The sequence below is a fragment of the Eleginops maclovinus genome, chromosome 13 (genome assembly GCF_036324505.1).
Source record: "Eleginops maclovinus isolate JMC-PN-2008 ecotype Puerto Natales chromosome 13, JC_Emac_rtc_rv5, whole genome shotgun sequence".
Classification (NCBI taxonomy): Eukaryota; Metazoa; Chordata; class Actinopteri; order Perciformes; family Eleginopidae; genus Eleginops; species Eleginops maclovinus.
The window spans coordinates 16,851,977-16,864,188 of record NC_086361.1 but is presented as its reverse complement, the minus strand read 5'-3'; the positions used below and the strand labels follow the sequence as shown (position 1 = coordinate 16,864,188).

Below are 12,212 nucleotides of genomic sequence, written 5' to 3'. Positions count from 1 at the left end.
TGCTACCTGGGCGCCGTATACTGTATATGGCAGCCCACTAGGATTGGCCAAAGATAAATGTAAATTCCCCCTCTGTGGGACGATTAAGGGTTCCTTTCTTTCTTCTTGGACTGTAGCGGTTGCCAGGCAACAACAAGTGGAGGCTCCAGCAACTAGCTGTTCCCTGGACCTGGACGTGTTTTAGAAGTAATGTTATCATGGACAGAGCCATCAGGCTGTTTTCCGGTTTCCCATCTTTCTGTGGAGCTAAGCTAACCTGTTTCTGTCTTTAGCATCAAACTTAAGTGGCATCAACCTTCTCATCTAACTTTCAAATCAGCAGGTTTTTTCCATAATGTCAAACTTTTCCTTTAAATCGAACTCAGCCACACTCCTCCCATCCCCTGCAGTTTCTCTTCATTTTCGATAAGTTTGGACGTACGAGTCGCATGAGCACCACATCTGTCTAAATAACACCTCAACCGCTCTCGTGTCGACGATGCTCCCGCTATGATTGCATCTCCACATCAGCGCTGACTTGTTACGGAGCCTGACATTTCATTTCCAAAACGCAGAGTGGTTTTGTGGATGGTTCTCATCTCCCATGCAGAGCGGGTCAGACACCTGCCAGGTCATCTCCTGCCAGCACAGACGGAGAGGATGTGGGGAGTGACAGCTCCCGGAAGAAAAAGCAGCGGAGAGAGTCACTTTGGTGTATCAGGCCTTGGATGAATAGTGGAAGTTTTTCAGGGCGACACTCTGGCAGTCAGAACAGCGGGTTATATTTCTGTCCTGGGGCAAAGTCTACTGAGTGTTTATGAGTGTGTATAGAGGGAGAAACTCACATACACAAAGTATCATCTAGCATATCTCACACAGGCTCACAAGGCTAAGTGCTTCTGGCAGCCCTTGTTATATTAATGGGAAGTGTTCTGTAGAAGATAATACACACATGGTAGGCCCTGATGAAAGATGGCACCCAGCAAGGGATTAGGGGGGTTCGAAGGAATGACAGAGAGAGAAAGAAAGCTAGAGAGAGACGAACACTCCCTCCTTTGTTGCTTCCTCCTCTCTTTCGCTCTTTCCTCGGGCAACAAACTGTTGCTTAAGTCGGCTCGGGACGCCAGAAATGAAGCGAGAATGGAATGGTGAGAAGAAAGAGGGAGGCAGGGGGGGTTGATAGGGCACGGTAGACAGTATATCCTCCCAAAAGTAGATCCACACTCCATCCTTTCTCCCCTCCCTCCCTCCCGCTTCCCCAACCCCCCCCCCCTCGCTCACCGCACTCATCTGTTTTCCACTCAGCTTTATCAGGACCAGATGGATTCGACTGTCTTCCCTTCCATCCCCGCTCCTCAACCTCCCCCCTCCTCCCGACCACCTTTCTCCTCCCTTTCTCCCCCTGGCTTCGCTCGTTTATGACACCCCACGGATTTTGTCACTCTGTGGTTTCTGGCAATGAGGGAGAAATACCGAGCCCAGTCTCGATTTCACTCGGCAAAGAATGAGGAGCGAAAGCATGAGGAAGATGCTCTGGGAGCACAAACAGGCCTTTCTCTGCATGGCTCCTGTTTCTCTTTATTTGACTTATTTTGTTTGCTTGCTGGGCTGATCATTTATAGTTGTGTGTTGTAAATATAATGCGTGTTTGAGTCAACCATACAATGCTCTATTCTATTCTGATATTGACTTATAGATACAGATGCTACAAGTGAATGTTTTCCAAACATATTTATATCCATTGCAATATCACCACAGAATGTAAATATTGGGAAATAAAAGATGAAATTGAGCAGTCTCAAGCTTTGAATTCCTGGTGAAAACATTCTCTAGTTGAAAGACTGATTCCATACTGATAATTAAACGATGTACCTCTATAAATGTTTTGGGTAAGACAGTATATATTTTCAAAGTTTAACATGTTGGGAAATCTGCTTTCTTGCCGGCTACCTCATTGTGATGACCTGGAAGAAATATCACGATAGACTAACAATTTATACTTCCACTAATTACGTTTTATGAATTAAACAAAAAGGAGTGTGCTAATAAGTGGGCTTGTATGTGGACTTTCGTACTTGTTTCTATTTTTCAGACCTTCCGATAAGCTAATGGTAAACAGCTGTAGCTTTAACCTTAACAGACAGAAGTGATATCAAACTTCCCAACCACCTCTTAGCAATAAAATGCATTTGCATTATACGTAACACATTTAACTCCTCCTTTAATTCTTAGTCGAGGAGAACAAGGCCACATTGTGAACAAGTTGGGTTTTAAGAAGAATTTGTGTCAATATCCAGTCTCTATGGGTGACGTTAAATAGCTCCTGTTTTTTTTGTTGCAAATCAGGCAACAGACTCACTGCTTTTTGTACAGCAAAAGCTGTACAGATAATCAGATTTACCAAACACTCAAATGTTTTTTCCAGAACAAGCTGCATATGTTTAGTAAGATACAAATCAGATACAGTCGAATATTTCTTGCGCTTACAGAAATTCTCTGCTAAGCTTTCTGAACACAAAGCAGCTTCATCCCCCTGTGTCATTTCACATTGGTTCCGACTCAGAAAAGGCCAGTGAAAAATGCTGTCTCTTTTCCCTCTCTACCCTCCTTCCCTCCCTCTCTCCTCTCCTCCTGCTCCGCTTCTCTTACCCAACCTTCCTGGAAGTGCCAAAGGCCTAGGGAACAACGCAAGGCAACGAGAGATTAATAAAAATATGTCTGAGTCCGATGGGATATGACAGCCGTGGCGGGGGTTGTTACAGGGAGGCGTGTGGTTCCAGGGCTTCGGCAGAGGTTTTAAGTCAAACGGACTCTTTAATGTGGTGTGACTTTGCCCACTTGAGAGGCTGGTGTGAAGTTACAAGATTGGCCCCAACTGGGATGGGGCGATGATGGGTCCGACTGCTGAGAAGGCCCTGATGAGGGGAGGCACGCTCAAGCGGTACCACAATCCACAGCAGCGCCCCCTTTCCACTGACAGATCACACTTCCTCCGCTATGTTACAGATCACTGACTGCTGAAGTGGGGTCATGAAACGGCCCCCGCTCATTAAGGGGATTGTAAAAAGTATGGGGAGATTTTGTTTAATATCAGATATGGTTTATCTGCGGAGTAGAATTAATAAGAAAACATTTTTTATGTCACTTTAAATGGAATCGATTAATCTTGAATTTTTTAGGTCGACGGGGGAACACCATTTGTCAAACCAGGACCTGTGTGTTTAACGGTTGCATTAGAAAACAATATTACAACACTGTCGCACATTGCCAGAAATCCAAGACAGACACACACTTACTCCTCCCAAAATCAACACCAATTTTTCACCGTTTCACTTTGCACAACACCAGCAAGTCACGAACTATAAATCCCAATAAGACTAACTGATAAAAGCTTGGCCTAATGAGAAATGATGTGCAGTATGAAGTGTAAATAAACAAGGTCCCTACAAAAGTGAACACTCTAAATCAAAATACAGCTCCAAAAAGTCAAAACTTCACCCGATACAACTGAGATTTCTAACCAAAACGTGGAAACGTTCATTTGTTTAGGCAAAAACATTTAAACCCTGAATAGGAGGTTGTACGTTGTTAAGGAGGTCGTTTTTTTGCTTTGCTAAGCCCATCTACCCAACTGCACGCGGCCAGGCAGGAAATATAGAAGCCTGACCTCACCAAAACCCCATCTGAAACACGAAGCCTTCTTTAAGCCTAGCCTTAAAGCCCCTGCTGAACCTCAACCACAAACCCTCACCCTCCAATACCGACCCTGCACTGTCATGCTTTGGTACGCTTCAGACACGTGTATGATCCTCATTATGTGCATAGACACATTTTCATCTAGCTATCCATCCACCAAATCAAACCCACAATAGATGCATGGAGAAAGCATCTTGTCTGGGACGTGGAAGGTGAAAAGAAGAATAGGAAAAAGTAAGAGAAAGAGGGAAAGAGGGGTTTTGGGGGGGCAGAACATGCTCGCACATTGAGAGCCATCCGATCCGCGGCTAACTAGGGAGTCGCACCTTTTTGCAAAAGACCCCGCAGAAAAAAAAAGACTAGAAAAACGTCTCCTCTCCTCTTTCCTCTCGTCTATCCCTGTGCTGCTTTCATCCAAATCCAACAGTGACAGGGGAAGTCAGGACCGAGGCACCTCTTCTTTCTTTTTCCACTCCATTTTATCTCTGTTTATGCGGGCACTCCATTACTCCAACTCCCTGCTCATTTGCTCCCTACTTTATCTTCCTTTCGCTGTTTTTGAGTCATTCACTTTTCTTTCTCCCCGCATGAAAAGAGCATGAGTCAGCCCCAGGCCACACTAACTCACTGACTAACACCGGGGCGGGAGGAAAGAGAGGCACTTGGGAGTTTCTGTTCTCTCTCAGTATTTCTTTCTCCATCTGATATCACTTCATCTAATGCACATCTTTCCAGTAAACACTCACTTAAAAGAAGAATCTCGGCATGTGGACAATTTGACTTTTGTTTGAAGAAAGTGCTTCGTATGAGTCGGACAATCAAAAACAAACACAAGTGACAATACTTTGTTATGTTACAGACCCTTATTCCTCCGTTTTTCAGTGAAAACAGACGCTATTGTATTCCACTGACCACATTTCCACTTCCACTCGAGCACAGTTCACCTCTGTTGTACGCATTTGCAGCCGTTAATATAAACTGAGCATTTTATCAGCTGCTCACACAAACATCCTTGATCCCCAACGTCTAATATTTATTGCTGCTGATCCACAAATAAGCATGCTCAGAAACCGCAATGTTAATAAAGTCAGATGTACTGTGAATACTTCGTCAGAGGAGCACATGGAAACTACTGAATCCTACAGCTACAAGATCCATCGCTGTAATCTATCCCGAAGACCACATGGATTTCAGCAGCGGCATAAATTATGGTGCAGTGAAAGAACGGACTGCTTTAAAAATCCATTATGGAGCGAGACTCGTATGGCGAGCTGAATATTGACATTTTTTCCACGCAGAGTGCGGTCTTCTGGAGTATGTGGTTCTGTATGTGTTTGAAAAAAAGAGAAAACATCTACTTCCTGTTTAAATGAAGCTTCAATGTGAAAGTATGTGTGTGCATTTAATCCTGAGCAATGAGGTGACTGCCTGTGGCATTAAAACTTTTACAGGTGTATTTCCAAATGTGCAGTGACGTGTACGAGGAAAACTTGTCAATTAGCGGGGGAACCCGGCACGGCTGACATTAGACGCAGCATCAATGTGGGTGGGCTAACACACACATGTGGCAGCGTTGGATTAGGAAGTGGTAGGCCACATCATTTAACAAGCAAGACGTCTCTATACGGCCTCGCCTGTCTCGCGGGAGCCGTGAAGCCCTCACACCCAATCCTTCTATCACTTCCTCCCCCCCCCCCTACCGTTTTTTTGTCTCAGTGTCACTTGTTATTAGCATCTCACCATCAATGAGTTTCCAAACCAAAACCAAAGCCGTTAAAACTGGCCCACAGTGGCAGCGTTCAGCTTTAATCCGATCTGGAGGGTCAAATGAGCGCTTGTGGTGCTGCCTTTCATTTCCCTTTGCTTCACTCGTTACTATTCAGCCACAAAGGTGTGCTCATTATAGGCTAGAAAGGAGGAAAGAGCTCAAGATGGACCAGCTGTTGGGTTGCCATTTAGGGTCTAAAAAGAGATCTAACATGATTTGTCCTTTTTTTAGCATGTAGCTTCGTTGCAGTCGTTTGTAAGTTTATGCTTAGATAGATAGAATAGAATCGGAGGATGAAACTCTCTTTATTAGTCACATACATGCACACAGCAGAGCACACACAGTGAAATTTGTCCACTGCATTTAACCCATCCTAGTACTAGGAGCAGTGGGCAGCTATTGTGCTTTTTCCCGACATATCCTGACATCCTATCTGCCATTACGTGAAAATATGTGTATGGTTTGATAAGTACCTGACAGTGAAAGATGTACTCAGGTGTGGCCTTCTTGAATTTCATGTTCCATACTAGAGCAACACCATCCGGTTCATGAGGAGCATCTTCATTATTGTTATAGGAGGCGACCAGCAACTCAGGATACTGAAAGAGAGAGACAGAGAGCATGTTAAAGAGTGATGCTCAACACTGCAAAACTGGGAAGCATGGTTTGGGATTCATGCACGTTACATTTACATTGACACACACAAGGCTGCAGGACTGACCTGAGGGGACCAGTCGAGGCAGGTGATCACGCGATGTTTGGACCAGTGTTCATCATAGAAGACTCGACTGAAGGACAGACTGGAGCCGCTACCCAAGTCTCTGAAAAAAAACACAGTAAATATATCATGAAATATCCTGCCAAGGAAATAATGTGCCTTCAGTCTGCAGGGGTCGGTTGTGATCACCGCTGGGGTCTCACACAGTGTAACAGAAATAGTAAGTACGGAGGAAATGGAGAAGCTTTTTAACCTTAATTAATTGCGACTAAGGTTGACACTAATTACTGATTAAATCACAGAGCTGCACTAGACCTAACTGATTGCTAACAGGGGAAGTCATGCTTATATTATATTATGACATAATTCTGTAAAGGAAAATACGAAACTGTTCCAACACTAAGTCAAAAGCAGGTGATGTCTCTGTGTCTAACAATCAGTGTTTTTTGATAAAACTCAGGGATTGAAAACTATGTCACCTAATATAACAATTGGCCTTTGAAGGTCCTGACACACAGAGGTTAATGTTGGTCCTGTTGCCCACGGTGTTTTGGCAGTGGTCATTGGCTGATTCAGCATATTGAATTGACTTCAGAACAATCTGGAGAGAGTCTGACTGGACGATCACAGTGAGTCAGTAATTTCAGGAAAACATTTTTGCCTGTGGTCAAACTATAGCCTGCACAGATTGTTGCATCATTTCAGTGAATTGTTTCCCCACAGTTTTATATTTTTTTCAGTTTATTTGTTTAATGGCAACTCAAATACCAGACAGTTTTGAACCCTCATATATTGAGTTCTAAACACAACAAACGGTTTTCACTTTTCACCGTCAATAATCCACTTTGTCTGCACGGCTAAATGAGATTGAAAGGTGGTTCTATTGTTACTTTTTCAATTCAATTGTCCATGGAGTACTGATGTTCAGCCTGTTTTAGAAATAATCTCTATTTGACCACAGGCTCGATGCTTCACTGTGGCTGCAGAGGTCAAAGTCCAAGTGAGTTGCATTCTTCTCTAATAGCAGAGCAGTATACTAAAACATCTTTGCATTTCTAACGTTTAGAACTTCAACCGAAACTTTGATAACCTCCAACTGCTCAGATGGTAAGGCAACGTTCTTTAAGAGATGATGGATGTCAGTCCCCCCCTGGGAGGGTGACATCAGCAGGAAGATATGCATTTTGAAGAACAAAGCAACTCCCGGGACCCTAAAGTGTCACAGTGGGCATGAGTCAGTCCTTGCACATTTCCTAGTCTGAGGCACGCAAGCAAACACACACATGTGCTCTCACAGCCAAACACAGACTCTTTCCTCCCCCATTGCTCACCCCTCCTTGTCCTCCAGGTCCCGGCCGCTGTAGTCGAAGAAGATGTTTCCGTCTTCGGCCAGAGCTCTCTCCATCACCCGGATGCTGCAGTCGAAGAAACTCTGAAAGTCGGAAGAGTGCAGGATCTGCTGCCTCTCCTCCTCAGTCAGCTCCCGCAGAACTGGAAAGGAGCCTGGTGACAGGAACATATTCATAAAGACAAGAGAACATCCTGTCACATTTACCACGACTTCCTATCACTTTTATATGTATATATATATATTTTATTTTTTGTAATTTTCGACCAATTACAATTTATATTTAATTTACTGAAAAAAGAAATGCAGCAAATCTTCTTCACTTAGGAGCTAAAAATAGGGAAGGTTTAGAATTGATTTAGCTGATTAATGTATAATTAAGGTAGTTGATTTCTTGCAAAAGACTCTTATCACCTTATTTATTATTTCCCCCTTATTTATTATTTCCCCTACTTGTTTGTTTGTTTTTTGACTTTCCTTACACCATGTAAAGCAGCCTTGGGCACCTTGCAAGGCGCTATAGAAATGTAATCTATTATTATTATTATTATTATTATTGTTGTTCTTATTATTACTATTATTATTATTTAAATGACACAAATAGTAATTCCTCTGAACAGGGTATTTCAAACTATAGTATTTGATGTAACTTGCAAAACACATTATATGCTTTTGATTTGAAATAGCTGAACCACCCTTTCTCCCTGTACCGTTCCAAAGTGTTCACTATGAAATATCTATGTTTTATACTCAACTGAGAAATGCGTTTTTATCCTTCCACTGATTGTGATACTTTATTTTTTTAATAACTGAAAACAGTTCAGAAACCTGGCTGTGTTTGACTTTACTGCATTGTACGCAGTAGTCATGTCCACTTGTGAAAAAAGAAAAATGGGCTCCTGATGTCAGATTAACATTCACTTCATCTCTATCAAAACCAGAATCCCATCCAGGACATAATAAACTACAAACAGCTCCTAATGCATCTTTTCTAATAAAACCCTACAGTAAGAAGTTCATAAACAAGAGAAAAAACAAAGCGTCCCGCCTCCCTTTGAACGTAATGGCTGCACAGCACGGCGTCCGGGGTTTTGAAGTCACTGTCCCCAAGCACACATGCGATTTGTCCACACACAGGCACGCACAAACACACATATATCGACCTTTACCCTGCCTCTTGACTTTGATCCCCCCCCATCCCTTTGTATTTCTTATGAGTTGTCAGAAAAGACCCAGTGATTGGAGTGGCAGAGATCAAAGGCCAGACCTTCTAATAGGCCAGGATGGAGAGGAGACGGATGACTTTGTGTTTATGCGTGTGTGCATACATCTGAGTATGTGTGTGTGTGTTTGAGTCAGTGCTGTCAGGATCATGAGTCTGAATATGAATATGTGTAACCATCTGTGTTTTTATCACAAGTTGTGTTTCAGTTACGCCTTTTCTCCGTATTTCACAACATAAACCGTGCAGACACGCTTCTCCATTCCTCCCGTCTTTGAAGTGTGGTCATGGGGGTCAAGTGACAGGTTTTTAATCAGTGCTGACCCCCACATGCCATGGAGCTGATATGCTGGACCCGCCTTAACCCCCACCACAATCATCCCCGTCCTTCCATCTGATACACCCACTGACTGGCAGAGGGTGTCACACACAAGTGGCCGTGTTTCCTGACGGTTTCAAAAACAACACGAGAGAAGGGAAAAGAACTAGAGGCTAAAGAATGTTACGTTTTCTGTTTGCAGAAATTCAGGGCAAATTGCTCCATTAAGTTCATTAATAAACACAATTAAATGAACTGAAATGTGTTTGAAGATGCCTTTTATTTTATTGAATAAGTATTACTTTGTTACATTTATTCTTGTATTTTCATTCCAGTGTTTTGCTTATTAAGTTAGCTTTGAATGTTTTTATGAGTTTTAAATGTCCTTTAATTATGCAAGTTGTCTCTATGCTTTAAAACGTTTTGCACGTCGTTGTCGCTGTAATGTTCTATACATATAAACCAGGAGAAAAACTACAAAAGAATAAATCAGGTGATAAAGGATCTCTAAAATGCTAATGGCTGAACATGTATACCCTCCAATAATGGATTCATCCTTTGTACCTTCTTTGTTTTCCCTGTTGTCATCTTCATCCTGCAGCTCCGACTCGGGGCCTGGCTTCGCTTCCATCATCTCCTCATCCTCCTCTTCCTCCTCTACTGAGAGAGTAAAACAAGGAAAGAGAGAGAGAGAGAGAGAGAGAGATAGAGAGAGAGCACTCATGTTAATTAACAGCTGTTCCAATTTTCCTCTACCTCCCGCTGTGTCCTGCCTTCCCCCCCTTCTTAGCAAAATAATCATTCCCAGACGAGCAACGACGTACACCTGACTAACTAACATTCTGTCCAAATGGGTTTCATTTACAAACACACACACGGGTGTGTTTTTTCAAAAAACACAGAATGCGAAGCACAAAGGCTGCAGAGTTTCTGATACACTCGCATATTTTTATGAAGAATACATTGATAGAAAAATAAATATAAAAGAATACAAGCTTGTGCATTAATCTGTATCTCTGCGTTCACATTGTCTGCATATGTGCATGCAAATACAACACACACACACACACACACACACACACACACACACACACACACACACACACACACACACACACACACACACACACACACACACACACACACACACACACACACACACACACACACACACACACAGACGCTGAGCAGGAAATGTCAGAGTTCTGTTCATTATTCCCTTTTTCTCTCACCTTTGACCTAAAGCAAAAAGATCCAATGTGTGTGTGTGTGTGTGTGTGTGTGTGTTAAGGGGATTCCCTCTGCATTCCCTCTAATCAGGCTCAGCAATTATTTGCCTCTCCAGGATTTATTGTAAGTGTGTGCAGTGTGTGTGTGTGCGTGTGTGTGTTTGGGAGGAGGTGGAGTTCAAGTATGAAGGGTTACTGTCAACATAGGCACCTGCTTGTCAGCTACTCCCCCCCCTCAAACAAGCCCTCACACCCCTCGGGGTGTGTGTTGGTAACCCTTACCAACCTCTCCTCCTCTTTTCTGTTGCTCCTTCCCTCTGAAACAGATGCTTGGATTTTTTTTGGGGCCCCCCCCTCTCAGTAGACCTCTTAACACCCTGACACCGTGACCAGACACCTGTGGTCTGCCAACACACATACGATCTGTCTTTCCCTCTCTCTCCAACACACACATCCCGGGGCCCACGCCTGTAGTGCCAGGGGTGGCGAGGGGTTAACTGTCGAGGGTCAAGCTGACAACAGTGGCTCAGTCCAGTGGGAGGAAGTGACTACATCACACTCTCAGACGTGTCATGTCTCTCTCTCTCTCACACACACACAGAAACACACTCTCACGGGGTGTGTTTAACTCAGCTGGAGTATGGCCCGGGGCACTGTTAAAACCACTTGCTGAAGCACTGCTCTTGCACCGGATGAACTGTCTATTCATCACTTGGACTCGCCTAAGCTCTTGATAAACTCACTGCTGCTCTTTAAAAAGGTACAAATTTGATTATAATGGTGGAGTGATCTCATCGATATGATTGGGATAACTCCTGGCTTTAATTTACTTTGCATTTAAGGCTTCCCAGAACATCCTTTTCTCAGCCTTTTTCTTCCAAATGTTTGATATATGACTTTCATAGTGTACATAATAAATCACTTAGCCATATCAAACGCATGCCGGTGAGGCTCAGTCCAAGTGAGCGGTTAACAGTCAGCTGTAGGGATCCAAACACCAGTGACCCACCAGTATGGAGGAGAAACCAGAGGACAAACAGACAGGCTGGCTGCCAGACTAGCTCCATGCCAAAACAGCCAGGCAAACAGAGACACAGTACCCTTCTTTCAGGCCTTCAGTCCCTCCATCGGTGGATCGGTTTGTAAAGGATGATTTTTTCAGATATTGTTTTCTTGTTATCCATCAGTCTCATCACTCTTCTTTTCCACAAACGGCTCTCATTACTCTGATGTGAAACAGAAGTTGGGGGTCCTGCATTACTATTTATTTTCTTTTATCTTGACCTTGTGTGACCGGTCCGGTGGTTGGAATGTGTGGTGATGGGGATGGGAGGAGCGTGAGTGAAGGAGAGAGAGACCACATTGAGGAGCGGTCAAACTGTCAACCCCCGGGACCACAGGACTCTGGAGCAAGGCAGCGTGATTCATGGCCTATGGGTTACCTCACTGAAGGGAGACGGTCCAATTCCCGTATGAAGATACTGCTGATGCCAGCGGCAATGTATCAAGTTGTTCTGTCAGAGTCTCCGCACCAAAAATATCCCGGATATTTCCCTGGAATGGAAATGTTCAGGGGTACATAAGCAAAGTCAAAGCTCCATAGCGGTAAATGATGCTGGAAAGTAGGATCCATGGGTTGGAAATGATGATATAAAAGTTTTTTTTAAATGTGCATGCAAACACACACCGATGCACTGCAGGGTTTACTGATGTGTTGCAAAAGAAGCAGGGAGGGGAAATCAAAAGAGACAATCTTCCACAGTGTGAGTGTGTCTGCTTGCTACCCTGTAAGTATCCACACACTTTCTTATTTCCACCTCTTTCCAGTCACGGGGTGCTTTCTCTTTCCACCTGCCGCTTAATCCCGTCCTCACTGCGGGACAACAGGTTAACTGGTGTCCTCCCCCTCGCCGCAGACGGGGGTCCACCTTGA

The 12,212-nt window shown here is 43.7% G+C and overlaps 1 protein-coding gene across 1 annotated transcript in view; it reads right to left on the bottom strand.

Annotated features, from left to right (window-relative positions):
* Positions 1-12,212, bottom strand: part of LOC134875303 (cytoplasmic dynein 1 intermediate chain 1) — a 51,622-nt gene that overhangs the window by 19,338 nt on the left and 20,072 nt on the right. Inside the window, 4 exon segments of the mRNA XM_063899830.1 lie at positions 5,917-6,042; positions 6,165-6,264; positions 7,493-7,664; positions 9,615-9,710. Coding sequence (XP_063755900.1) covers positions 5,917-6,042; positions 6,165-6,264; positions 7,493-7,664; positions 9,615-9,710 — 494 coding nt within the window.